Here is a 26,331-nt window from a genome sequence, read left to right as displayed (position 1 = left end):
CCCTCCCCCACCCAGGCGAAAATCCAGAGTGATGTGCCAGAGGAGGCAATTTTTGCTAGTCATTAGGGACAGGTTCACTCTACCATATTATCAGACTCTTGGTGTGGTGACCCCCCCCCCCCCGCACACCGCTATTTAACTTGTAAAAAAGCATAAAAACCCAACTCGTTTGATTTAATTAAGGGATTTAAAAACACTTGATGTAAAACACTTATGTGATTCGTAAGAAATGTTGTTCGATGTGTAAATAACTTTTTTTCTTGTTTTGTTTTTGCAGTTTGACTCTGATCTGGATTTCGATGATCTTAGCAACCTATACGAAGAAAGCAGCAGCAGCACGACCAGGAGTGGCAATGCCTCCTCCCTATCGTCCATCATCCATCCACTCTCTAGTCCCTTCCTGGTCGAGCCCGGCCGCCAAAAGAAGCCCGTCCACAAGCGGTCTGTGACCCCGTCATTGCTGGACGACGAAGACTTCTACAGGCACTCGGGTGACGGACCTTCCGGTGAAGAGATCCTCGAAGAGAGTGGTGAAGGATCCCTCGAAACCCCGGTCACTCCTGATTCCAGGACAGAAACCCGCTTACCTGGTCCCTGTAAGTTGACCTTCAAAAAATATATATATACTTGGCTATCGCCATATTCTTTCTGCAGGAAACCTAAACATTTACAGGACATTTTTAATAAATTCAGGGGACCCAAGACTCTTTGTGGGTTTGGGGGGCCTTCTTACTTCTGCAAAAAGTCTAAAACTCTTAGTCGAGATTAACAGAATAGGATGAAATATTGGGTAAAATAAATTCACAGTAAAATAAAGATATTTGAAGATTCCCCCTTTAGATCGGAGGTTTCTATCCGGGGCTTCTATAGGCCCCGCTTTTTGAGACACCACTATGTTTGCTGTTTTCGTTGCGAATGTATTGAGTACCACGCTGTGAAGACATACCGAAATTTCATGACCTAAATAAATTGCAACGATTCAATGTAATGAAGGGGTTCTCAACCAGGAGTCTATGGAAATATTTCAAGGAGGTCCGCGAGCTTGAATAGGTGAAACAATTGACTTGCTTTTAACTTTTTTCCCTTCAAAATTTTTGTTCGTGGCTATTAAATTTTATTGGCGAAGGAGGTCAGTTTCTTTTATTTTATTGTCACAAGGGTTCCAAGGAACATAGAAGCTTACAACATAGAACATTAGAAGACTCCCTGATTTAAAGGAGAAAACCGAAACCACATCAGTTACTATGAAAGTAAATTAGGTGGTAGGGGTTTGATTTAGCTCCTCACTTGTGGCCGGGCTTGGGCGTTATCCGAAAGGAGACTCTCCCTGTCTGTTAGCAAGACGTAAGGTTCAAATTACTGATGAGAGATGTTTTTGTAATTTATTTAAAAATGTTACTTATTTTCTAAGCAATTAAGTTAAAATAAATCGGTTATATACAGTGGATACCGCTTGTACCGTTTCAACTATAGGCGTACATAGAGGGGGGGGGACCCGTGCCCCCCCCCCCCCCCAATAAGACCAAAAAGTTAAGAAAAGTTTAATTTTTCGGTAGAAAAAAAAATTAAAATATCAAAAGAAAACACACCCTTTACAATGCTTCTCAACCAATTTCTGTTGATTTAAATGTTTCTTGAAGCGTGAAAGGGAAAAACTCAAACTTTCTCTGATGAAAATTTTCGTACCCCCTCCAAAAGCCCGTTTGTGCCCCCTTCAAACATCGTCCATCCTGCATACTCTCCTAGTTCTGGCTTAGAATGTTTCCCCGCATAGTACGACGTATTTTCGTGGTCCCCCCCCCAACTCTTAATAATGCTCATCAAGATTTCCTGTTTTCCCTCTTGCATAGTTTTTAGTGGCAGTTTTTGAGAACGTTATAAACAGGATCCACTGTATTTTAACCTATTGCACAACAGGGTCGTTTCAGGGCTTCAAGGAAAAAACTGCCTTTGTGTTCTCCTTGCAGCACTGGAGTACCAGTCAAACGAAATTTTAACTCCTATATATCGTATTAATTTTTTTCATTCATATCTCATTTAATGAGACTCCTATGCACTTATTAGGGCCAGGGTCGGTTTTTGAGCCGTGTGACCACGTGGGATGACGCTCTATGAAGGGCACTGAATTCGAGTTGAGAGGGGAAAGAAAAAGCTTGAGTGACCAAAAAGAAAACGTGATTAGAAGGGGGGGGGGGCACCAAAAATAACTACCACACGGGTAGAGAGCTCCTGAGGAGCCCCCCCCCCCACTATCGCTGAACCCATAGTCCAGTATTGCGGCCCCTCGTGTTATGTGTAACAATGTGATTGCATCTGTCTGCAATCAGTCCGGTGCACGTCTTTGCATCTGTTTTTGTCTTGATCCAGAGCCGCTGTTAGGGATGTGTGTGCAACAGTTTCAGTCGCAACGGGCCCCGCTCTTCCTGAGGGCCCCCTCACTCCCTGTAAATTATTGGAAGGCTTTCACCAATTTTTCAGTTATTCTATGAATTAATTCGGGCGCGGTAGCCCAGTTCGATAAGATACTCACCTAAAGTGCCAAAGGATGTTTATATAGGTGTCGCGAGTTCGATAACCGTTTTGTCCTCATCATAAAACTTTCTTGACAGAGGAGTACAACAGAAACGGCGACATGACCGCAGAAAAAATTGCTACCGCAGGGAGTCCCCCCATCGAGGGGTTGCCGCACCAACCTACCGATGAGTATAAAAACAAGCCTGCCGTTCGGAATCGGCAATAAATTGTAGGTCACGGTCTAATTAGCCCTCGTGTGCAGAAAATGACCGTGGTGCGACTCAAATGAATTAATTCTGAATTTCCATCAATACTGAAATTATTTCTCTCGTCAGTTTTGGAATTATTTGTCAAATTCGTTCTTAAAATTTCAATTACCTTTCATTTTTTCTTTCCCTTGTCATTGGTTTTGAATTTTTTATAAATTCTGAAGTTATTTCTTTCAGTAATTCTGAATTTTCTGGAGTTTTTTTTTCTTTTAATTCTGAATTTTCATTGGTGCTGGAATTATTTCTTTCAATTATTTCTAATTCGTCAAATGCAATGTTTCCATTAGTTTCGCGCGAGTTGTTCCTTTCACTAGTTTAATTTCTGTGTTTTCCCCGAAAATAAGCCCTAGCCCCCAAAGCAGAATGTTTAGTACTGTTCTGCGACGAGATATCAGCTGACGAAATGTTCGGCGGTAAAAATCCCCCATACGTGTAATAGTGCATTTTTGCACTTTTTTTTTAAATTCTCCCGAATTGTTATGCAGTAGCACTAATTGTTCTGCGAAGTACGTCGCAGATTTTGGCACATTCTGCTTTGGGGCGGCCCTAGCGTCATTTTTCAGGATACTCCTAATATAAGCCCTACACCGAAAATAAGCCCGAGCTGAAATCGTCAATCTGACGCATTTAGCATCTCGTTGCAACACATTGCGGATGTACTGAACTATATAAAATGAGATAATGGTTTTATTATTATTCATTATCAAATAAAAATTTTAAATTAATAAATTATATCATTGAAATTTATACTTGAAATAAGTTGTAAACGAAAATTTAATTTCTCTAAGACCCAAGCAGGCCTCCTTGGCCGAGAGATGAACGCCTACGTAAACAGATAAATTTGAGACTTTGACTTTTATCAAAGAAAACGAAGAAAATTACTACTCGCAGTGTTTCTGATGATAAATAAAGCAGCATATGACTCATTTTACACTATAAACGTTTTGGTAAAGTTCTTTTATAAAACTTGAAAAATGCATCCAGTAAGCGTATTGGTTACATTAGCAATACGTTTTTTTCAAAGAACCAATAAGTTAAACGTTATAAAAAAAAACTTTTCTAGATCTTTTATAGTGTAATCCTGTCGTATGAAACATTCCGGGATTACATCTTAAAAGTTTCGTAAAAGCTCTTTGATAAAACTTTGATTTTTAAAAGAAATGCAACCAATAAGCGTATCGGTAGCGTTCGAGCGAATGTAACAAAGTTTTTCCAAGTTTTGTAAAAGATCTTTTGTCAAACTTTATAGTGCGATTCCAGCCATAACAACCGATACAGTTTAACACTGGTGACCCAATGAAGCGACAAGTATTTCCGGCGGGCACGGGCGCATGACCACCTCGTTTGCTCCTGGAAATCTGAACCGAACTTCTTGTTTACTTTAAACTACGGCACCGGCACCCAAAAGAAATGTTTTATGTAGTTCAGCATTTGCGACTTTTTGTCGATCTTTGCATAACCATCATTCAGAAATGTCTTCAAAAAGATGCTTATTTTTGGTAAAATAACTGTTAGCTTAATTTTTCGTGGTGCTCCTAATATAAACGATGCCCTGAAAACAATCCCTAGTGCATTTTTTGAGGCAAAAATTAACATAACACCGGGTGCTATTTTCGGGGAAACACGGTATATAAAGTGCGGAATTTCCACCAATTTTTGTGTTAATTTATATTTAATTGTGAAATCTTTTGTATGGATAATTCTCAGCATTCCTGCGTATTCTGAAATAATATAGGCCCGATTTCAAATCCCCTCCCCAAACAAAATATATATAAACTCTAGCTTGGGGGCAGCATCCTAAACACATTTTTGGTGTCCCCACTATTATTTCACACCGGGCCCCACGTCTAGCAAGAGCAGCCCCGATCTGATAGTAAAAGATTTCCCAAGGGGAAAAAAAAATTTCAACCTGATCAAGTTGACTATTTTTCTTTTAAATTGCGTGCCAAATCTAGCCAAATGAAGAGGGTGGATAGTGCTGCCATCTCTTGAGCTTCGTATCATCTACAGAAATGATGAGCAATCTTTTTCTTAAGCTACAATACTGTACGTAAATGAATTCGATATCGCATTCATGAAGAATAATAATTACAATTAAACAAATAGGATACATGTGAAGCCTTAGCCATGAAAGAATCCTGGACAAGAACATGGCATCAAATATCACATTTGGATTCGTAATAATTGAATTTTTTTCCCCAATGGTATATCATCACTCTGATGACCATACGTCCCGTATTCGCCGTTATAGGCCCGGTTTTCACACATACATCATATATTATACATTTCACATTATAGAAATCTGCCAAGGGCGTAGCCAGGGGGGGGGGGACTTGGGGGTCTGCCCCCCCCCCCGAAATGTGAGAAAATTACCGAAAAAAGGGAAAAAGATGGCCAAATCTATTGTTCTGTCACTTTGGTCCCCCCCCGAAATGAAAGTGGTCCCCCCCCCCGAACGAAATTTCTGGCTACGCCCCTGAAATCTGCACATCGTGTCTTAAAAAAAGACAAATATCCAACTGTTGCGAAGTACACACCAAAGCAATTTTTTGCTGTCTTTGAGAGTTTTTGAAATAAAAAAAAAAATACACAAAGATTTTTCAAACAATTTCACTGATTGCCTTTTTTCTTGTGGTTTAATAATATCCGGACTTCCAACTGTGAATGATAGATAGATAGAACCGCACACAACCCCGGACTGATGCAAGGTACCTTACTTCCGTTATCTCAAAAGAGGCAGAGTTGCGTCGGAAAAGTTAGCAATGATTCATAGTGATGGCTCCCCGTGCTCGCAAGTATCGAATCAGTCGCGTCGATCTCCCCCTGAAGACAGCCATCAATTCGATGCAATATACAAGCCATTTGACTAAAATGTATAGCTGAATCCAATGACTAGGGAGAAAAATTGCACGTGCGCCCAGTGGCACATATGGGCCGGAGATCGCAGCCTGGCATTTCGAAAGAAGTATGGAAAAGACTTGTGGCCAAGAAAGAAGCTGGCATGTTGAAGTGGGAGAGATTTGAGAATGGTGTAAATACACAATATATGCAAAATACATATACACAGCGCCTCCACTGTAACGGGAAACGAAGAAACAAAGCCACTGTCCACAGTGCTGGGCAGTTTTGTTTCCCTTTCCTTTTACGGAATATGCAATATATAAACTGAAGAGCCAAAAAAACTGGTCCACCTGCCTAATATCGTGTAGGGCCCCCGCGAGCCCGCAGAAGTGCCTCAACACGACGTGGCATGGACTCGACTAATGTCTGAAGTAGTGCTGGAGGTAATTGACAACATGAATCCTGCAGGGCTGTCCATAAATCCGTAGGAGTAAGAGGGCGGGGTGGAGATCTCTTCTGAACAGCACGTTGCAAAGCATTCCAGATATGTTCAATAATGTTCATGTCTGGGGATTTAGGTGGCCAGCGGAAGTGTCTAAAGTCAGAAGAGTGTTCCTGGAGCTACTTTGTAGCAATTCTGGACGTGTGGGGTGTCGCATTGTCCTGCTGAAATTGTCCAAGTCCGTCGGAATGCACAATGGACATGAATGGGTGCAGGTGATCAGACAGGATGCTCACGTACCTGTCAGAGTCGTATCTAGGCGTATCAGGGGTCCCATATCACGCCAACTGCACACGCCCCATACCATCACAGAGCCTCCACCAGCTTGAACAGTCCCCTGTTGACATGTAGGGTCCATGGATTCATGAGGTTGTCTCCATACCCGTACACGTCCATCAGCTCGAAGCAATTGAACCGAGACTCGTCAGACCAGGCAACGTGTTTCCAGTCCTCAACAGCCCAATGTCGGTGTTGGCGGACCCAGGCGAGGCGTAAAGCTTTGTGGCGTGCAGTCACCAAGGGTACACGAGTGGGCCTTCGGCTCCGAAAGCCCATATCGATGATGTTTCGTTGAATGGTTCGCACGCTGACACTTGTTGATGGCCCAGCATTGAAATGTGCAGCAATTTGCGGAAGGGTTGCACGTCTGTCACGTTTAATGATTCTCGTCAGTCCCGTTCTTGCATGATCTTTTTCCGACCACAGCGATGCCGTAGATTTAATTTTTTACCGGATTCCCGATATTCACGGTACACTCGTGAAATGGTCGTACGTGAAAATCCAAATTTCATCGCTACCTCGGAGGTGCTATGTCCCATCTCTCGTGCGCCGACTATAACACCACGTTCAAACTCACTTAAATCTCGATAACCTGTCATTGTAGCAGCAGTAACCGATCTAACAACTATGCCAGACACTTGTTGTGTTATATAGGCATTGCCGACCGCAGCGCCGTACTCTGATTGGTTCCGTATCTCTTTATTTGCATACGCATGCCTTTGCCAGTGTTTTTTGGCTCTTCAGTTTATATACACACACACAGAGCCTCTGCGATGGGAATAGTCAAACAGCCTCGACGGGAATAATCAAAAATTTCCATTTTTTATACAATTGAGAATGTACATAAACATTACTATAAATGTAATGCATATTACAAAAAGAAAAAACATCATCATGAGCTCATACAAATATTCAAGGTTACAAAATTATTATTTATACTATGAAAGTTCGACGGGAATTAATGAAACACGGTCTCCGTTCACAGTGCTGGGCGGCAGCGATCACATTTGAATTACTCACATATATTTACATAATATATTATGCGTTATTTACATAATATAAATTTCCCTTTTTATAAATTGGTGATGCACATAAAAATTACTGTGTACAATGCATATTGGGAACAAATGTCATTATGAGCTCATACAAATATTCAAGGTTATAGAATTATTATCATACTATGAAAGGGTATATACAAAAACATTTGTTTATTCTTCCATTTGTTTAGGACAGGGTCACGGAGAGTGTCACCTTGTGAGGATACTAATTATTTACTTTCAAAAATAAAGCTCACACATTAAAAAAACACATCTTTTCCCAATCATAAATTATAGTGTGTATTACTTAAGTATTATGGTATAGGAGTCTAGGTGCGCCCTCTATATTGAATCTGCAGCTCTTTCAGATTCTACTCCGAATCACTAGTGGAATGTTTACTGTGCTTTCGGTTATTATCAAAATAGTTTCTTTATATCAGATAGCTCAAGACTTGTAGTTTTCTCGTTGCAGATCTTTGTAAAATAATTTTTCGTTTCCGTAAGATCTCCCGTCCGTTTGCTGGTGCTTCTAAGTGATATTCCTTTGTGTACTCACACTGTGTCACATAGTTTATCCCGCTTCCCGGATGGCCGCATCTACACGTGCTGGTCTGGCTGATTTTGAACCTTTGCATGTATTCACCGAATGGACCGTGTTCTGTGTGAGGAACATTACCCCATTTCTCTTGGCATCACTTCTTTCACTTTACCCACTTTTGGAATTACGAACTCTGAAATGATGTTGATTTGGTTCCCATGCGTTCTGACAGGTTCATCAATTCGAATCGGTAGATACACTATTAAAATCGGTTATTGGAATGCTCTCTTATTTGATATTTTAATGAAGCCCACCGGCCACCTAGCAAAATTGAACTCGTTACCGTAGATCTCGGCTCTCGGCGGGACAATGCGTTGAATGTCACTCACTTTAATCTTCATACCTCATCTTTGCGGAAATTCAAGTATAGGCTTTCTCCCCCTCAAAGAAATTGTGTGGTAACATATTGGAAGTTTTCGAGCTTAATCTATGGAATGCTCAAGTTGGAGAGCCCAGTTACATGTATTGTCAGTGATACTGCATTACGATCTTCTTGAAGAGGTTTTTGAGCATGCTCATCGCACGGAAATTTAAATTTAGTGCATTAAATGCCTCCTGAAATATTTTTAACTTTTCACTTCTCAAAAGAGGACATTATTCTGCAATAGTAAGATGACGTATGAAGTTGGTGGCGCTCCAGCAACGTATAACGGATCTGAGTACCTCCAGAAATTGATTTCAGAAATAAAAGTTTCCTACATGAAACTCTAGACGAGCATCCACAGATTCGGAATACCTCCGACGTCTCTGTATACACTTCAGGACGTTTAGATTCTATACCCAAGGCCAAGCCTATACAAAAGCGAAGATACCTGTACTATATCCAGTCTGTCTATATCCACCTGTACTAGTCCATTGCCTATTCCCGGTAGCCAAAGCACGCTCCACTCCTTTCCTTTAGATCCGGGAATGACTTACAAGTTGCTGTGAGAAAATGTAAATAACTGTTACGGGGGGGATAAAGTAACCATTTTTGACAAAGTTGTGATGCTGCTCATCAAGGTTGCTGTTTTAGTCATTCGCAAGAGAGCCGTACCGTAGGCTGGGGTGATAATCAATTTTTATAGTTTTTCATTTTGAAGTACAAGTGAATTTTGTATTAAAATTCTTTAAAAAATGATTTACACTCTCCAGCGTTTTACGAACAATTTACTGCATCAAAATTGGAAATTTGAACTCTTATAGGTGCATATCTTTTAAATTAAAAATTATCAGTACCACCTTCGTACCTGGGGGTGATAATTAGCACCCTCTAAAATCGCTATAAATCATTCTCGGCGTCTTTCTGGGATGATACCGATCACTTTGAAGCTAAAAATTTATACCTATTTAAGGTAATTAAAAAAAAATTTATCTCCAACAACTTTTATTAAATTTTTTTTTTCAACTGAATATGAATGGTTTAAAGACTTAAATTCCAAATGTAACATCAAATAAATGCAATATTAAAATTGAATGAGAAAACAACGCTGGAAACCGAAAATCATTCAACACGGTCGATGCTGCTGAAAATAATCTTGTCTCTTATTTTTCTCTAGAACATATTGTCTATCGACCTGTTCATCCACGACACGTGGAAAAACGAAACTTGTCATCTTTATACCGATATAGAAAGTTGATGGTTAATTTATCAGCTCCTATCTCTGTAATGACTCCGGTAAACATCCTGGATGACTTAAAATTTACCAGCACATAATCTCCAATGGCATCCTCGTCATTTTCCATAGTTATATCATGAATAATTGAGGGTCCCGTGTTGCTTTCATGACCTTCCAACTCAATCCCTGATCGCCGCCATAGTTCTTCCAACTGCTGCAATTGAACAATTCGTCCAGGACCAACAAGTTTTTTTTTTTTTTGTAATTTCGCGGCATGTTGGCCTGATCAGTATCAGCCCTGGAAAAAACCAAATTTTCTGTGATTAGCGACAGCAAATTGTGATAACACTAAAACAAAAAGAAATTTGGCAACATCATCCTTAAATGTTGTAGAATTTAAAAAAAAACTACCTGGAATGCATAAATTTTAATAGCGATTGTGTACAGTAGAAGTTATATTGAAGTAACACATTCACCTGATCGATCTGGCGGGAACCGAAACCATCATTGCAAAGAGATTCTCGTATTAAAAACATTCCGCTACCTATTTCACTCATTCTGACTGTTGTAGAGTGCAGCACTGACCATTTATCGCGAAAAGGTCATGTTGATCACAATCACCCCGATTTATCAATATCACCCCGATTGACGGTACTTCATTAATGAACATGTATTTTCTAAATTAAGGAAGCAGATATATTTTCTGGATATTATGTTGAGGTGAACTCGGAAAGAAAAGTCGTCTTGTCTCCACCAGGACTTGAACCCAGGCCCTCTTGCAAACCGGGTAAGCGTGCTACCATCTACATCACTGGAGTACTACCCTGACTTCCCCATTTCGCGCAGTCTATTGTGGGGCACCGAAGTAGAGGCCTTAGTAACTTCAGCATAACTAACAACAAATAGCCCCTCAGGTGGGACGGTAGAGGAAGAGATAGACTGATTTTTCTCAGCCCAATATATCAAGGAAACATATATTTTCTGGATATAAATATTGGGCCGAGAAAAAGCTACATATTTTCTAAATTGTTTATGCTAATTTCCGTTTCGTACTGAAACACATCCCTGCGACGCCTTCGCACACTTTTGAATATATTTCGAAATTCAATATTGCTTTATGCCCAATGTTTCTCAAAGTATGCGTCACCAATGTTTATCAACTGCGTCGCGACTAGCTGCACATAGTGATCTGTGCGCCTGTTTATGCTTTGACATGGTTCTTTTACAAATGAAAATATCTGCTAAACTATTCTGGATATTCGCTCCGCAGTTATACCATAAATTTATGCCAACAGTAATGTGTGAATAGACCATATATTCGAAAACTGAGAAAGGAGGACGCCTGCGTCTGCACCCTTCGTGACGTCACTTATTCCAATTTCCACAATAGATGACGCCACAATTCCACCAATAAAACCGGCTACAACAATAATTTCCCCAACTCTGAAACAGGAACCGCTAAAAAAGAGCGGGGACAGAAAAATTCTGGGAATTTCAATGGCTGTTGGTGAGTGCGTGTAGGGGAAAAAAAAAAAACACGAAAACAGTCATACAAAATAAAGAAATTTATGTTTCAAAGTGGAAAAAGAAATTTGACCAGAAAAAAGAAAAATAATTCCGGATACCTGAAGAGGAGGACAAAGGGGCGAATTTTCCATTTCCGAAACATAGGAGGACGTGTGAAATGACATCAAAAAGGAGGACGGTTGGTAACCCTATGATGAAACGTGGTTGCTGATCGGTAAATTCAGGTTTTCAAATCTATCGGCAACGACGTTTCATCTTTGGGGCATAAAAATCAGAGACCTAATAATTAATTATGTGAAAAAAATGCTTTTACGGGTGATGGTTATTAAATTATCATCGCTACTACCGTTACTTAACTCAAAAACCATGACTTTAATGCGCTTCCGGTCTTCATTCGCAGAGCGAGCACGAGCATTGGCAGAGCGAGTGGAGGTGGCACGAGTTGCTATAGTCTCATCTGCGGCACCTCGATATAAGAATAAAGGTTCACGTTTTGTTTTTATCTCTTTGGAGATGTTCGGATGATGGGAAAGTGCTCTGCAGAAATCGATGCTCTGAAATACAGTGAATTTCGGTTACAACGAAATCGAAGATTCCATGAAGTTTTACCGTTTAAACTTGGTTGTCGTTTCACGGTCGTGGTAATTCACTTGGCTGCGAGTCAGTTGGATGTTGTGACATGTTTAAGCATTATGACCGAGTGACAATGGCCGCTTGTCACAATTTTGAATATCCATGCCTTGTATGATTATTTTTTCTTTCTCGTTATTGACCATCAACAGCCGTGTCTGGAAAGTTCACTGACAGGAAAATTCACAGACAAAAAAATTCATTAACAACAGTGACCAAAATGTGTATGTGAGCAAGTCAGTGAAAACGTATGTCAGGGAGTGAGGCGCTTATTCGGTCACTTGTTCAATCACTCGCTCACCCACTTTGCTCAGTCAGTCACTCGGTCGCCCACTTTTCAGTCCCTCACTTGTACTCAGTCACTCGCTCACCTACTCATTTGCTTAGTCAGTTACTCAACTACTTTTTCAGTAATTCATTCACTTGCTCAGTCAATAAGTCGCTCACTCATTCCGTCACTCACCCATTTGATAACGTACTCATCCACGCTCTCGCTCATTCACTCCCTCTCTCACTCGTTAGTCCCGTTTATATGGGAAATAGACAAAACGGGTTTAAAACCCTCTTCAAGAATTTTCACCAATGACTGACTGCTCTCTATTTCTTTCCTTACGAATGAAAAAGTTGTCAAGCGGGTGCTATAGAACTCCAATACTACTGCAATATTGCGCATGTAAACGGGGCTATTGGGTGGCTTGCTTACTCGTTCGTTCAGTCACTCGCAACTTCACGAGCTCGTTCATTCCCTCCTGGTCACTCACTCACCAGTTCCCTTTCCGCAGTTCTTAATCAGCACCCTCGTATACCGAACATAAAATAATCGGATGAACTACAGCAGATATTTTCTTGTTTTTTTTTTCCTTTCGTCGCAATTTTTTTGCAGGAAATCTTCGTTGATATCAAGCTCTCGCTGAAAACTCAAGAACAGTTTGTGCAAAGGAAAGAAATCCTCTGGTTATTTTTAAAATCATCAGACGGCACTTGTCATCTTAAAACATGTGGTTTGTGAGGAGGACTCGGTGCAAAAAAGAAAAAAGAATCGACTGAGTCTGCGTTTTTAGAGTGCGAAAGGGTACAACGTTCGTTTTCGTACGGGGGCGATTTCTAAAGTGGCCTTTTCCACTGTTTATTCTTCTGACTCAAGTACCTTGTAAATTGAATGTTTAAAGGGTGGTCTCGTGAAGGTTCAATGTCTGCTCGCTTATTGAAACGCGCTACTCTTTAACGGACATGCGAAATGGGAGCTTATCTTTCAGTGGAACCATATTATTATTATTTTTTCATCATCTCGAGAGAAAATTAATAAGCAGGGCAGTTTTTCCGCTTGTTAATTTTTGACAGTAGAATCATTATTGGACGTTGAGGAAATCCAGCGCAATAACAGGTTCTGGTTTTTGAATACATTGAGTTGGAGTCGTTAGAACTCGGACGGATTTACAGTTTTGCAGCCTTGGGACTATATGAATTTTTTCACCCTTTCTCCCATTTTAATTTCCTTGACCACTCTTTCCTCGGATTCGACACTTTGTGCTGCAACCCGCTTGCCCCTTCCCAATGCGCCTGTATATCTAAGTCACTCTTTTGATCGCTTACTCATCTCGTGCTCACTCTTTTTTTAGGCCATTCTTTTGGTCCTTAACATGCTTGCACACGCTCAGGGTCTCGCTGACCTAGTTTTTTGCTCTCTAGGTCACGCTTTTGGCCACTCCCATGCTCAAAAACTCCCTAGTCATGCTTTTGGTCATTTACATGCGTGCACATGCTCTAGGTCACTATTTGTCTCACTCACGTGCTTTAAAATTCTCTAGGTTACTTGTTCTGTCACACGTTGATTCAGTCTGGTTTTCTGGGCAAAGGCGGGTGAGCTATACCATGGCTGCCCTTCATTCATTCTACTTATTTTCATAGCCGTTGATTCCCCAAAAATGCCACTATGGGCATTGAGCCAGTTGAGCTCCCCTCCCTCCCACCTTCCTCCTTTCGTAGATACGCCATTGTCAAATGTGACAGTTCAACCACTGTCAGAACTCTGACAGTTTTATCAATTCTCACTCAAATTTTCCAAAAATTTAAACATTTGCTATCTGGAATAGTGTGTTGTTTTAATTTCTCTCATTTCCAATTAATATAATGAATTCAGACTAAAAATTTTCACAGCAAGGAAAAGTAATTGTAAGTAAAGTAATCCATCACCTCTCAAATGAGTCTTTCTCTATGGGCACCGTGCGGCTGCATCTGCGTCGTGCTGATCCGGGTTCGATTCCCGTTTACGGCACAGTGATAGTCGGTTGAAGTTGGTATACTGCGGTTCACCAACTCTTTCTCAGCCAAAATTGTTTCCGCTGAGAGCAGGCAGACCTTCTACACGGTACTTGCATGACATGAAAAATTCAGGCATTCGTTATTTTCCTTTCAAAACAGTAAGACCGATTGTAGCACCATCTAAAACTAGAGTGCGAATGGCAAGATGCTCGTGTCCGATCCTGGGGAAGGACATGGATGGTAAATTCTTTCCCTACGGAGCCTGAAGGATACCACCGAGGACAAAAGTATGGGTAACACCACACGGCTTTCTCTGGGAAGAAAGCTTTCCGACCGTACTCGATCAGTTGTGAATTGTTGTACAGCGATATGTTCGTAGTGCGGGTGCGGTCAAGTTATGGTGGCACCACCAGAACACGAAAAATGTACAACTCTGATGACATAAATACGTTAGGACTACATACACTCAGCACACATTTCGCCATGTACCGATGTGCTAGGAATTCCGTAGGGGAAGTTTCATGTACGGTTAAGTAAGTATATTACGGCTCAACGTGTCGTCTATATGTGTCGTCTAGTGTAATCTGCATCATGAAGAAAACTCTCTTAGCTCGGTCGTCCCGTAATCCTACGTAGCAGAGATTGGATATCCGCTCATGAACCGATCAAGTGAGCGACGGTTCTAGAAAAAGAACTTCCATCGTTTCTGAGAAACTCCCTAGCTTTTGCAAACGTCTGGTTTAAAGAACCATGAACGGAATGAGCGGAATAGCTGCCTTTTCAAAAGATCTTCTTTCTAGATGCCTCCCCTGTTATCTGTAAATGACTCCATGGTTTTTAAGAGTGGAAACACCCTCTGCTCTCAAAATGACCGTTCCCATGAATGCGCTCTCAATGTGAGCGGAAACACAGTCCTGTCATTTTGAGAACGTTTTTATATGCCTACACCAAGGGTGCTCAATATTGAGGAAAATGTGGGTCACTTCATTGGTTTGGTTACGTGTCGCGGGCCACTTAAATAATATGTAAATGAGCCAGGGGACACTTAATTGTTCTTTAAATGTGCCGTGAGCAAATTTAGTGACCCGTGAATGTGCCGCAGGACACTAAAGTGATCTGAAAACATGCCGTGAGCCACTTTTGTAATCTGTAACCATGCCATGGGTCACTCAAGTGATCTATAAATCTACCGCGGGTCGCTTAAGTCATCTGTAAGTATTCCGTTAGTTATTCAAGTGATCTCGGAATGTGCAGCGGGACACTCAAAAGGAAGCACTGTCCTACTTATTTTTTCTAGAAACGCACTTTGTGACGATTTCTGTGTCTTTGGGATGAGTCCTGTTGGATTTATTCGAACGGGAATTTTTTGATACAAATTACAATATAAAATTAGTCGTTTCTACCGAAAGAGAAAATTTTCAACTTGTTCATTCAGTTCGGTATTTTTTTTATTCAAAAGGAAACATAACAAAACGGTTATGGGAGGTTCCGCTATAGAATGATCGTGTTTCTTATGTTACTCACGCGATAGCAGTAAGGATAGTTTCCGTGGCTTGGTGAAACCAGTAAACCCCCCTGGAATCAACAGGTGGCGTAGAGATTTCCAATTTTTCAGACTTAACCGGCTCCAATTTTAATCAGAGTGTAACATTTCCACTAAAACGGAGCATTTCCACTGAGTTCGTAGAGTCCTTGAAAATCCTTAAAAGTCCCTGAATAAAGAAAAGGTTATTTTGAAGTCTTTAAAAGTCCTTGAAAATCATTGCAGTCCTGGGAAAAAATAATAATAATTTTCAAGTGCTTGAAAAATAATTTGTGTGTGAATTTCTTCCATAAATTTTTGTCCCCCCTTCAACTAAATCCCCCTCTTAACCATATTCCACTGGGACCAAAATGTGTAGAGCAACAATGATACAATGATTACGAGACAATGTTAAAAACCGGACATATGGTCACCCTAGATATATAATTACATACAAATACAACAGGCAAAATGCCCAACGAGGTGGCTGAGAAAAAGGTACCCATAAAAATATGGATGTCATGTATTTCAAAAAATTATATTCTACATTCTACACACATACATTACATAATTCACGTACACATACCACATACATAAATTACATAAGCGTATATTTATTTTGTTCAAGAAAGTTTGAGTTCGAATTTCAAATGTGTTATTTCATTTCGTCTTCCGTAAGCTGAAGCATCAGAGTCTTTAACAGTTATGGAAAAGGTACTTAGAGATATATTTGTGAAGAAAAAATTGTTGAAATCACAAGTCGTGAATTTTTTACAGTTTACTGAATTATGTATGGGAGAAAGAAATTAGCATTTTTCTATCCCCTTCCCATAAAAGAATTGAGTCGAAAAACATACTGACCATATCTATAACAATCTACTCAATAGTTAACTGTAAATTGATAATTGAGTAGAAAAATCTGAAGACCAATCGCGTGAAGATGTCACGTCTGTTTGTTTCTTTGCAATACATGGTTTTCGGCAGTGAAGTTGAACGGAAGTACGAGTTAATCTTTGAATTGTTAATTCTGACTGTTCCCTCGCGCTCTGGAACGCTCTCCGGGCATTAACATTGCCGGGTTCTTCCAGCATACTCGCACCCCTTAGGGTACCCAGCTTTTATCTCCCATGGAGACAGAGCGGGAGTATGTTTGGTGATGAAGTGAAGTTCATTTGACCACCTGCTCGCTCGCTCACTCATTCATTTGACCACCTGCTCGCTCGCTCACTCATTCATTTGACCACCTGCTCGCTCGCTCACTCATTCATTTGCTCACCTGCTCAGTCAGCAAGTCCCTGACTCACTTGATCATTCACTCACTCACCGTGTTACTTTATCGATTAATTATTTGTCGGTGATTTTTTACCTCGTGGTGAATTGCGTGGCGATGAATTTCCTGCACACACTAGATCCCCATTCATGAAGCTCAAAATGACGTACTGCAGAAAACTCTGTGGAAGAGTCACGGATACTTTCTTAAAGGAGTTAACACTACGTGATTAAGGGTTGGGTTGCTCAGTCAAATTTTTCAATCCCTCGAATTTCAAACTCTTCTAAGTTCATTTCCGTACGTTATATATTTTCATTACGATATAAAAGCTGACGTAATCGCCTAGAAATCGTCGATGACGTTCGAAAGAGAGCAGTGTTCCCAAGAGAAAAAAAAGAGTGGCTCCATCTGACGGATCACCTTCAACGGTACTCCCCACAAACGTCATGGATTTTTATATCCTGTTATCTCTCACCCTTGCATCGCTTTCGTATCCTCGTGCATAGCAAATGCAACCTTGGTCGTGACAAGCCACCTGAGGCACCCAATTAGAGCCCATGAAAAAATTAGATCAAGGAAAAGATAATCCTTCATCACGATGGGTCCCGGAATTGGTACGTTACGGCTTCGCACTTGCGTAGGTTTTTTCTTTCCTCTGTTTAATGTATTCATCATGCCATTGGAGTGGTGGACAGGCTATAGAACCTATACACATTATTCTAATACATCACCATTACGTCATTCGCATAATGACGTCAACACACGTTTGAGAAAGTGGAATTAAAAAAAAAAAAGACTGAATCCATTTGTATATAAGTGTAGGAGCGGCCAGAATTCCTTGTTTCTTACAATCATCGTTTCAAAAACGAAAATAATAAGAAAATAGCCTTATAGGCATTTCTTCTCTCCCTCCCTTCCTTCCTTTCCCCCAGATCTTTCCAATGTGTGTTCCCATTTAACGCCTGTACTTCTCTCTAAAAGGGCGTAGGTGGAGATCCAAGACTCTTAGAAGATGTTAATGAAGCACTGTGTGTTCGGGAGTTCGTTGCGGTAATTGCGATTATCAGAAAGCCTTGCTTGTACGTGTCGAACGCTTTGTTATTTTCTTTTTGGCGGCCGGAACGTAAGAAGCTGCCGCCGACACATTTAATAATGTAGGGGGATGGGTTTTGTGCTTAATGTAACTGGGGCTCTCCAACGAGAAATGTAACTGTTTTTTGGAGCGACATCATCACGGAAGGTTAACGTTCTTTCTGTCTGAAAGAAAAAAATTCGAGACTCAAAAATGTCAAGGTTGAAACTGTGATTTACAAAGGATAAGCCTCCTTTGGGCCACTCTACTTTTCTGTGGGCCCCGTCTCAACCAGTTCCCACATTGAAGAGAGTGATACCCGTCCTACATAAATTTATAATTTACAAAAACTTTATGAACAGAGTAGATCTCCGGACCCTCGGGCTAGGTACCGTTGGTGCGATATCAGCATCCCTCTTATATGGGTGGGGAGATGAATCTACGAGAGTAGTTCTACGGGATTCTAGAATTAATCGCACTTTTTCCCAAAATGGGCAATATCGCACCCCACCCCTCCGGTGGGTGATAGAACTGTCCGGGTGCTATAGAAGCTGCGAGTATAATATAGGATCCTATGGGTTCGCTTGAGTCAGGAGCGATGAGAGAAAAAATTCGGAAGGGGATGATGTCGAACGAAAAGTTTGGGGAACTATGCAGCACTAGAACTGACTTTTATTTCTACGGAGCAGGGTGGATTCATTATTTACCAGAATTTCTAAAATAGTTTGTTTCGTGGTAAAATTAAATTTCTTTTGTGCATTTGATTTCTCTACGTGATAACTTGCCATTTTCACTTCTCATCTGTCCAAATGGAAATTACCCGTAGCATTATCAAATTATTATCGATCTTTTACCATCGATCACTGGGACAAGTAGCACGATTCTCGATGTGGGGCGTTTCTCTCTTTTGTCAACTTGAAAAACGATGTACGAATCATTCGAGTGGCTTCAACGCTTGTCTCCAATTGGAACAGATGGGGCCCGGTGACTGTGCGAATTGCCATCATCATCGTTCAGCGGTGTAAAGTATCTACTAGACTTCAATCAAAATGATGCGTCTTGAAAGGAGTCCGTTTGACGCGACGAGTTGGAGCGGAAGAACGATCTTTTGCTATTATTTATTTCTGTAATTGCGAAGGACGTCGATGTATCGTTGTCCTTTATTGCTTTCATTCATTACAAAAGTTCTTTTTATCCCTTGAGTCATTGCAGACAGCTCTTAGGGAATGAAATCTATTTTTCTTTTTTGCATATCGCTGCAATTAGAGCTCTTAATTTCGTCCCTTTTTTATATGTATGTATGTTATACATTTTACCGTCAGCATTTTGCTAAAGACAATTGGCTTCGTAGACATAATCTTTTGTTTGTGTTTCTTTACCACGAAGCGAATGGTTTCCTCTTGCGCTTTGGTCGGTCCTCTTCCGTCTGGATGTTAGTCTGGACGGCGAATTTAGACTAGTACTTATCAATTAAAAAAAATAGAGGATGTGAAAGATATACGTGAAGAGAGAAGTTCGAGCCAAAAAAATTCCAGCAATGATGTCTTCGTATAAAATGCGTGAGTGATTACATAAGTTTTCTTCTCCCTATTCCCCTTCATAGTGTTTAGAGTTCCGCCTTAGAGCAATGATGTGTTTTTTGGGTTGTCTGATCTTTGCCGATAAGCAGTCTGAAAAACAAAAGATAAGCGTATCTCTGCAAGTTCTTCGAGGATTCCTGAGTGCGTCTAAACAGTTCTGTTTTGTCTGGATTCTGCATAAGTGGATTCTAAACGTCATTCCTGGACTTGATTTGGGTAAAAAAAAGTATCGGACCTTTTTTTCAGCCTTACGAATTTCCTATTAACATCTCTTTAGTTTTTAATGAGTTCGTCTTCAACTTAGTGTTCGGCCATACAAAATGTACGGTGGGAAATTTTTCATTAATTGAATTGGATCATGAGGCACAACCAATTTAGCAAGAATTATAAGAAAAATTTCCGAGATGTTTTTTTCAAAATGAAACTAGAGATGCGGACCAGGACTTCACATCTTTTCAAACGTGTCATTTCACACATTTACCGTAACGTGATTTGTTCAAATTGAGATTTTTAAATTTGTGCGTAAATATATAAAAAAAACTGCAGCACCAAGATTGGTGAAAATTTTGTACGTATATTTTACATGGTGTCGGTAAAATGAACCTCAAAAGTGTATATCTGATCATTTGTTAGAATTTTGAAAACGAAAAGATAAATTTAAAAAATATGAATTAAACATTTTTTAAAATACTTCCCATTGGTCTAGTCAATAACTAAATCGGAGGTAGATTTGTCTTTAAATGTCAACTTAAGAATTTTGGGTGCAGTAGTAATAGTTTTTTTTTTTTAAATCTAACGCATGAGTTGCGAAAACTTCCGAAATTCGATCGGAGAAAAACATGTTCAAAGTTTGAGACGACGACTTCTCAGCTCAGTACATGAAGGAAACAGATTTTTTCTGGATATTATGAGTAGGTGAACTCACAAAGACAAGTCATCTGGTCTCCTCCGGGAATGGAACTGTATTCCGTCTTCAAACCGGTAGAATTTTCTCCTTTACGAACACATCCCCCGGAGCAGTGAAGCAACGTTCCTAGGTCGCCGAGTCCCTTAATAATTCATGAATATCCAATGCAATCCCAACATGCATACGCCCTTGTGGGCCATATATACGGATATATAGCAACCGTAGACCCAAAGCCTCCTAGAGAGACTGTGACGTAGTATCTAAGAAGCTTTGGTAGACCCCCCCCCCATCCTCGTTCGTTTTCTTCGTATCGGAGCTCCTATGACGAAACATTCTTTCCCATAACTAGTTCCGCGAGCTCGATCATGCACTAAGCAAATGAACCCAGGTCCGGACTCGCCGCGCCGAACCATTCAAAAACCGGTTTTTAGCCCACAGCGTGGTGTGGTTTTGACGGAAAACATGTTTTTGGGCATCGAATCGAGTTAGAGCGGCGGGTATAGACGCGGCTTTAGAAATTGCCTTCCGCACACAGACAAAACAGTTCGGCTCCGAGTTAAGTTCAAGTATTACGTAAGCAAATTTTTAGCCATTTTTGACCCCCCCCCCCCTTGTCAGCAAAATTTCGTCATCAGCTCTTCCCCTCTGAATCCTAAATCATATTTTCGTAAAGGGTGGTTGATGACGTAAGCATTATCCAAACTCCCCTTGCCATCAAACGACAGTAAATCGGAAACACCCTCCTACCCCCCCCCATCGATAATGACGTAATACTTGAACGGTCCCTAAGGCCGAAACACACTACACCGACGTGATGTGATTTCACGTCATATCAGAGACGTGGTGAACTCTGATTCGTGGAAATTGTTTGAAACCGCAAGAAACTCGGACCCGATTTTTTTTAAACCGATATCCCTAGTATATTCCGTTGCTCCGTAGTTTATTCGGCAGTCCATAGAAACTACGAACAACCCGTAGCATTTGGCAACTCTTCATAAGCTACCATAAAATATAATGGGAATAAGAGAGAAGTTATATTCTGTAACAATCCCTCGAGTGGGAAGTTTAAATTCTCTTTCAGGTCAAGGACAGCCTCAAGTGTTCAACCCCCATGACACCTTTGAAAGTCATTAAAGTTTTGTGAAAGCAATTAAAGTAAAAAAAAAAAAAAACCCAGATGTCTTCATTGTGATCTTTTCCTCTCAGGTAGAGAAAGGGGTGGAAAAAAAGAACTCGGATTTTGCGATAAATCCGATTTGTTTTACGTTGGTCTGTCTGTCATAAAAGTAATCCAGGTGTTTAAAACTTGTCATTCTTTATCCAGCAGGAATTTACGATTCTTCTTCCTGTCGAGTTTAAGAGCTGGTGTTGTAGCGTGGCTGTAGAGATACTTCCCGTCGCCGACACGGTTTATTTTCCTTTGTCTCTTTTATTGTACCTGACTTTAGTTGAAATTTTACATAAAGTTCTTTCTCCCTCGGCAGAATTCGTGATGTACTGTGACCCCATAAAAGACACGTGTATCCATCACTGAAGTCTCTATCAACCGACGCTCGTGGCCTGACCAAGGATGACTGGAATCACGGTTTTAGGTTAGTTCGGTGACGAATTCGAGCTGCTTCTCATCGTAGCAACACGCTCGGTGTCGCGTCATTGCTCGTCACGTCGACTCATTAGAAATAGGTGCGGATGCATCCTTGCGTTTTGAAAGTGTTATATTATGATGAGTTCGTTCTTTATATTCTAATTGCCACAAGTAGTACGAAGTTTGAAGGAAATGGTTATTCTATGAATGAGCGTCTTCTCTCACCCATCGGAAGAATGTCTCGGTAGATACAAGGGTCTTGTATTTTGGCCACTAAATGTAAAAGTATACATTCCCCTAATAGGACATCTTTTCTATCAATTAACTGAGGTTCCCAGTATCAGAAATTGCTTTGAATTCATTTTTACTCCGGTTAATCAGCGCACAACTATTTCGGTAGTAAATTGCCTATGGCCATAAACCGGAGTTGTGCTCGGTTTGAGAGAAAGAAAACTTATCGGTTGAATCCCAGTGAATAAGCATGAACTCAAAGCCCTTCGAAAATCTGCTTTGACTACTTCTGTACTTAACCGTACATGCAACCCATCAAACATTTCTCTGAGGAATTTCCAATATTTTAGTACGTGCCGTGACGTGTGTTTTTGAGTGTATTGTGTGTCCCTAATGTATTCACGTTTGCCAGTTATTGGTGTTTTGTGTTCTTAGTTGTACTGCTACCTGGCTTCCATATTTTGATGTAAAAATGGTGGATGCTTGAGTCTTCGGGTTTTATAAGTATCGCGTTGAAAGTCTTTCTGCTCTCTGCGTAGAGACTTTTTCTAATGGGATACCGGCTTGTATTTGTGCCTGAAGTTAAAAAATCGCAGAAAACAAACTTCACAACCGACTACCTGATTTGAATGGTGTTCCCTTTGTTACTAATTCTTGCACGCATGAAATGTCCGTGGTACGTAAACAAATAATGAGCTAAACTGGAATTCCCTTATTAATATAATTTCGTGAATTTCACCGGCTTGGAATAATTAATATTTTTAATCTATTCCCTGGCCAAAAAAATAATTGCACCTGCTGTGCAAGCCTCAAACGAAGTGCTCTAATCTGGAAATGTTCCTATTGTTCTGGACAAAGTTAAACGACTAACGACTATCCATTATGTTTTTCTTTTCGATACAACGACCACTCGATATAACGTACGTTTTTAACACAACAATGATAGTCGTTATAACGAGTGTTGAACGTATGTTATGACGTTGCTGTAACATTTTATATGCGTCGCAATGTAAAAGTGATTGAAAGAGCACGACTCGTCGTTCGCACACTTGGATTATTATCTACCAAGTTTTCTCCTAAATCCAATCGAAAGCACTCAATGGAACATCGTACTCAATGCATCGTTCCATAGTGCTCAGACGAGCACTAAGGAACTTACCATAGAGGTGTCTGAGGAATAATTTGACTCTTTCTGCTTCCACCAAAGGAAACTGATGCAATATAGATTCAAATTTGCCTTAAAATAATTTTTGAGATGTACTTCATGACCTCATGAAACTAATTCCATGACTAATTCGTGTTTAATTTTTGTTTAGAGTCTTCCAATGAAGTGTTTAAGTATGGCTTTCTAATTTGCCAGGCAGTGTGTGAAAATTAGATTATAATCATCTTTGCAAACACGCTGAAAACTAAATTTTTATATAACCAAGGGAAAGCGACCAAAGAAAAGACTTTTCCTATAAGGAATATAAGACCTTCATTTTTTATAAGAAAAATCTCATCTACCTCTTACTGACGCATCAACAAAAATATTTTTAATAAATTACAGTAATGAAGTTTCAAATTTCTCATCGAGTGATTTAAATTATGAATTCATCAAATGCGTCTTTGTTATCTGTAACGCAAGCGCCGCGAATAGCATTCTAATGAAATCCGAAGGAGTCTACAAACATCAGTGAATTAAAAAAGAAATCTCAAACGGCGATAGAGCTACGTAGCTATATGCAAAATAATAATAATAATAATAAAAGTTTAAAGTCTAGAAAAATCTAATTGCAATAGTGAAGTGTAGGTCTTGCCATAACAAATGTCGAACCAGCTGTGAAAGGGTGTGGTCGAATGATTCGGACAAGAGAAATTAGACCTCAACTCCGAAATCAATGTTTCGCCCACTGGTACATATTGTATTGTTCTCTTATCCTTCTTAGGATAGACTTGGAAAATAAATTTCGCGTCTTTTTTATGTGGAACCAAAACTGTAGGCTTGAGGTTATCGCATTTATCAAGGCTATTTGTTTCCGAAACGTTATTCATTTTCTCCTCGTGTGATTTTCCTCACTTTTCTTTTATCGATGGTTCGAAAAGGATCACGCTTTGAAATTAATAGCTTGAAAATTCCATATATTTCATTCTCGTATGATAATATGTCAAAACCATTTACATATACGCGGTGAACTGTGAGAATTTCTTTTTTTCTTATCCGAATAGGTGGCATAGCTCCTTATCTCTTGAAAAATTATTGATGATAGAATGTATCGACCCTACAGTGTTTGGGGTCGTTGACAATTTTACAAGTACACTTTGAAGGATATGAAAATTAATTAATCGGATACCTTGATACGGGGGGTGCGCAACCTCCGGCCCACGGGCTAAATGTGGCCCGCCAAGGGGTTCCATCCGGCCGCGAAAGTTGTACGGGTAGAAAAGTATCAATGTATAAAACACGATAAAATAACTTACCATACTCCCTTCATAAAAATACGATATATCGCTTAAAGAATTGTCAAATGCAAGTTGCCAGTTACAGACAAAAAAAATTATCAAAGGCAAGTAAAGAATGTCAACTTCATCCGTGAAACTGTCAACTACAGGCAAAACAAAATTGTTAGAGGCAAGTAAAGTCTATTACACTCAGAATTACTGTCAATTACTGGCGAAAGAAATTGTCAATGGCAAGTAAGTTTGTCAATTACAGCGACAAAAATGATCAAAGGCTCTAATGAGGTTGCCAATCATTGCCAGAAATAGTCATGAAGGCAAATAAGAGTGCAATTACTGTGCATCCAAAAATATAGCCAAAGGCATTAATTTCTAAGTCATAAGAACAATTTCAGTTCTTGATTTCTAAAATTCAAATACGTTTCATTGAAAATGAGGGAAGAACAGGTACTTTCTTAAAGATGGCGGGATGACCAAAATTAAGCAAACGTCCCGTAAAATACGGGACATAGTCACCTTTCATATACAAATTTCTGTCCCGCGAGCAACAGAAATACCACATATCTGTCCCGAAGACTGAAAGGGTTGTGTACCTCCTGATTTGCATGTATGCGATAACCTATGAGAATTTCTCTTTTCTTACAAGATATACAGAAGAAAGTGGAATACACTATATTAACAAGTGGAGAGCGACATTCATGTCATTCTCTTTTCTTGTCTGAATATAGATACCATAACTCAACCTCCTGAGAATTATTGATGTAGAACGTATCCTCTACAGCGCTTGGAATCGTTGTCAATTTTATAACAATTCAATAGGGATTTAAAATAAATTTTCTGGATATTTCAATACAATCAAAATCTCTGGAAAATTTCAACGAATTAAAAATCAATGCAGAGCTCTATGTAAATCAACGTATAAATGAAGTTAGTTTTAAAACTACCGGTTTTTTTTTGTAATACTCGAAAAATTAAATTTATCGCTTTATTAGCTGGAAGATGGCGCTGAAAACTTGCTCATATAATTACAATCAAATATCGATTAGTCGAATATGCAGTGAAAAACCGATTTTTTTATAACAGTGCAATTTACGAATATCGTATCAATAAAAAATATCAAATTTCTGGGCATAAATAAATTGGCAATATTTAATTATTGTAATGCCTAAAGAATAAATTCAATTAAAGGAGAATGTTTAACAAAAAATGGACGTACGTATTATGGGAGCAAAATATTTGTACAAATTAAGCTTATGCGAGATAAGACGTTGAAGGAAACTTTTTTCTCATTTTTCTTTTAAGTCTAAAACTTTCATCTTTCGTTTCGACATTTTTGAAGAAAAAGAAAGCAAGATTATTACTCCGTAAAATATTTAGCAATTTTTTTTTATTGCCTCTCGTTTCATTCACGTTTGAAGAGAGTCTTGTACGAATAATGTCCGTAGTTTTTTTTCTATTTCATCGATAAGTTTTTCTCCTTTTTCTTTTAAGCCTAAAACTTTCAACTGTCATTTCGACATTTTTGTAAAATGTACGCACGACCAAGAATTACACGAACGTTAATACGATTGACACTTTTAAAAAGAAATAATAAGTAAAATAATTTGATAATTCAAATTCATATTTTATTGCTCTGGTCTTAAAACCAATTGTTAAAAAGAAATACGA

General features: G+C 39.6%; 1 protein-coding gene across 19 annotated transcripts in view; it reads left to right on the top strand.

The window, feature by feature from the left end:
- The window catches only part of trol (terribly reduced optic lobes), a 328,483-nt gene that overhangs the window by 164,677 nt on the left and 137,475 nt on the right, over positions 1-26,331 (top strand). For all 19 annotated transcript variants that reach the window (XM_089241641.1, XM_089241648.1, XM_089241634.1 and 16 more), the window contains exon 2: positions 278-596. In XM_089241641.1, the coding sequence (XP_089097767.1) occupies positions 278-596 (319 nt within the window). The remainder of the gene's footprint in view (positions 1-277; positions 597-26,331) is intronic.

Source organism: Pholcus phalangioides, unplaced genomic scaffold (assembly GCF_987345545.1).
Source record: "Pholcus phalangioides strain wild (caught in Gottingen) unplaced genomic scaffold, Ppha-v1.0 ptg000014l_1, whole genome shotgun sequence".
Taxonomy (NCBI): Eukaryota; Metazoa; Arthropoda; class Arachnida; order Araneae; family Pholcidae; genus Pholcus; species Pholcus phalangioides.
Note: the sequence above shows the minus strand (reverse complement) of the source record. Positions and strands in the feature narration are given on the sequence as shown.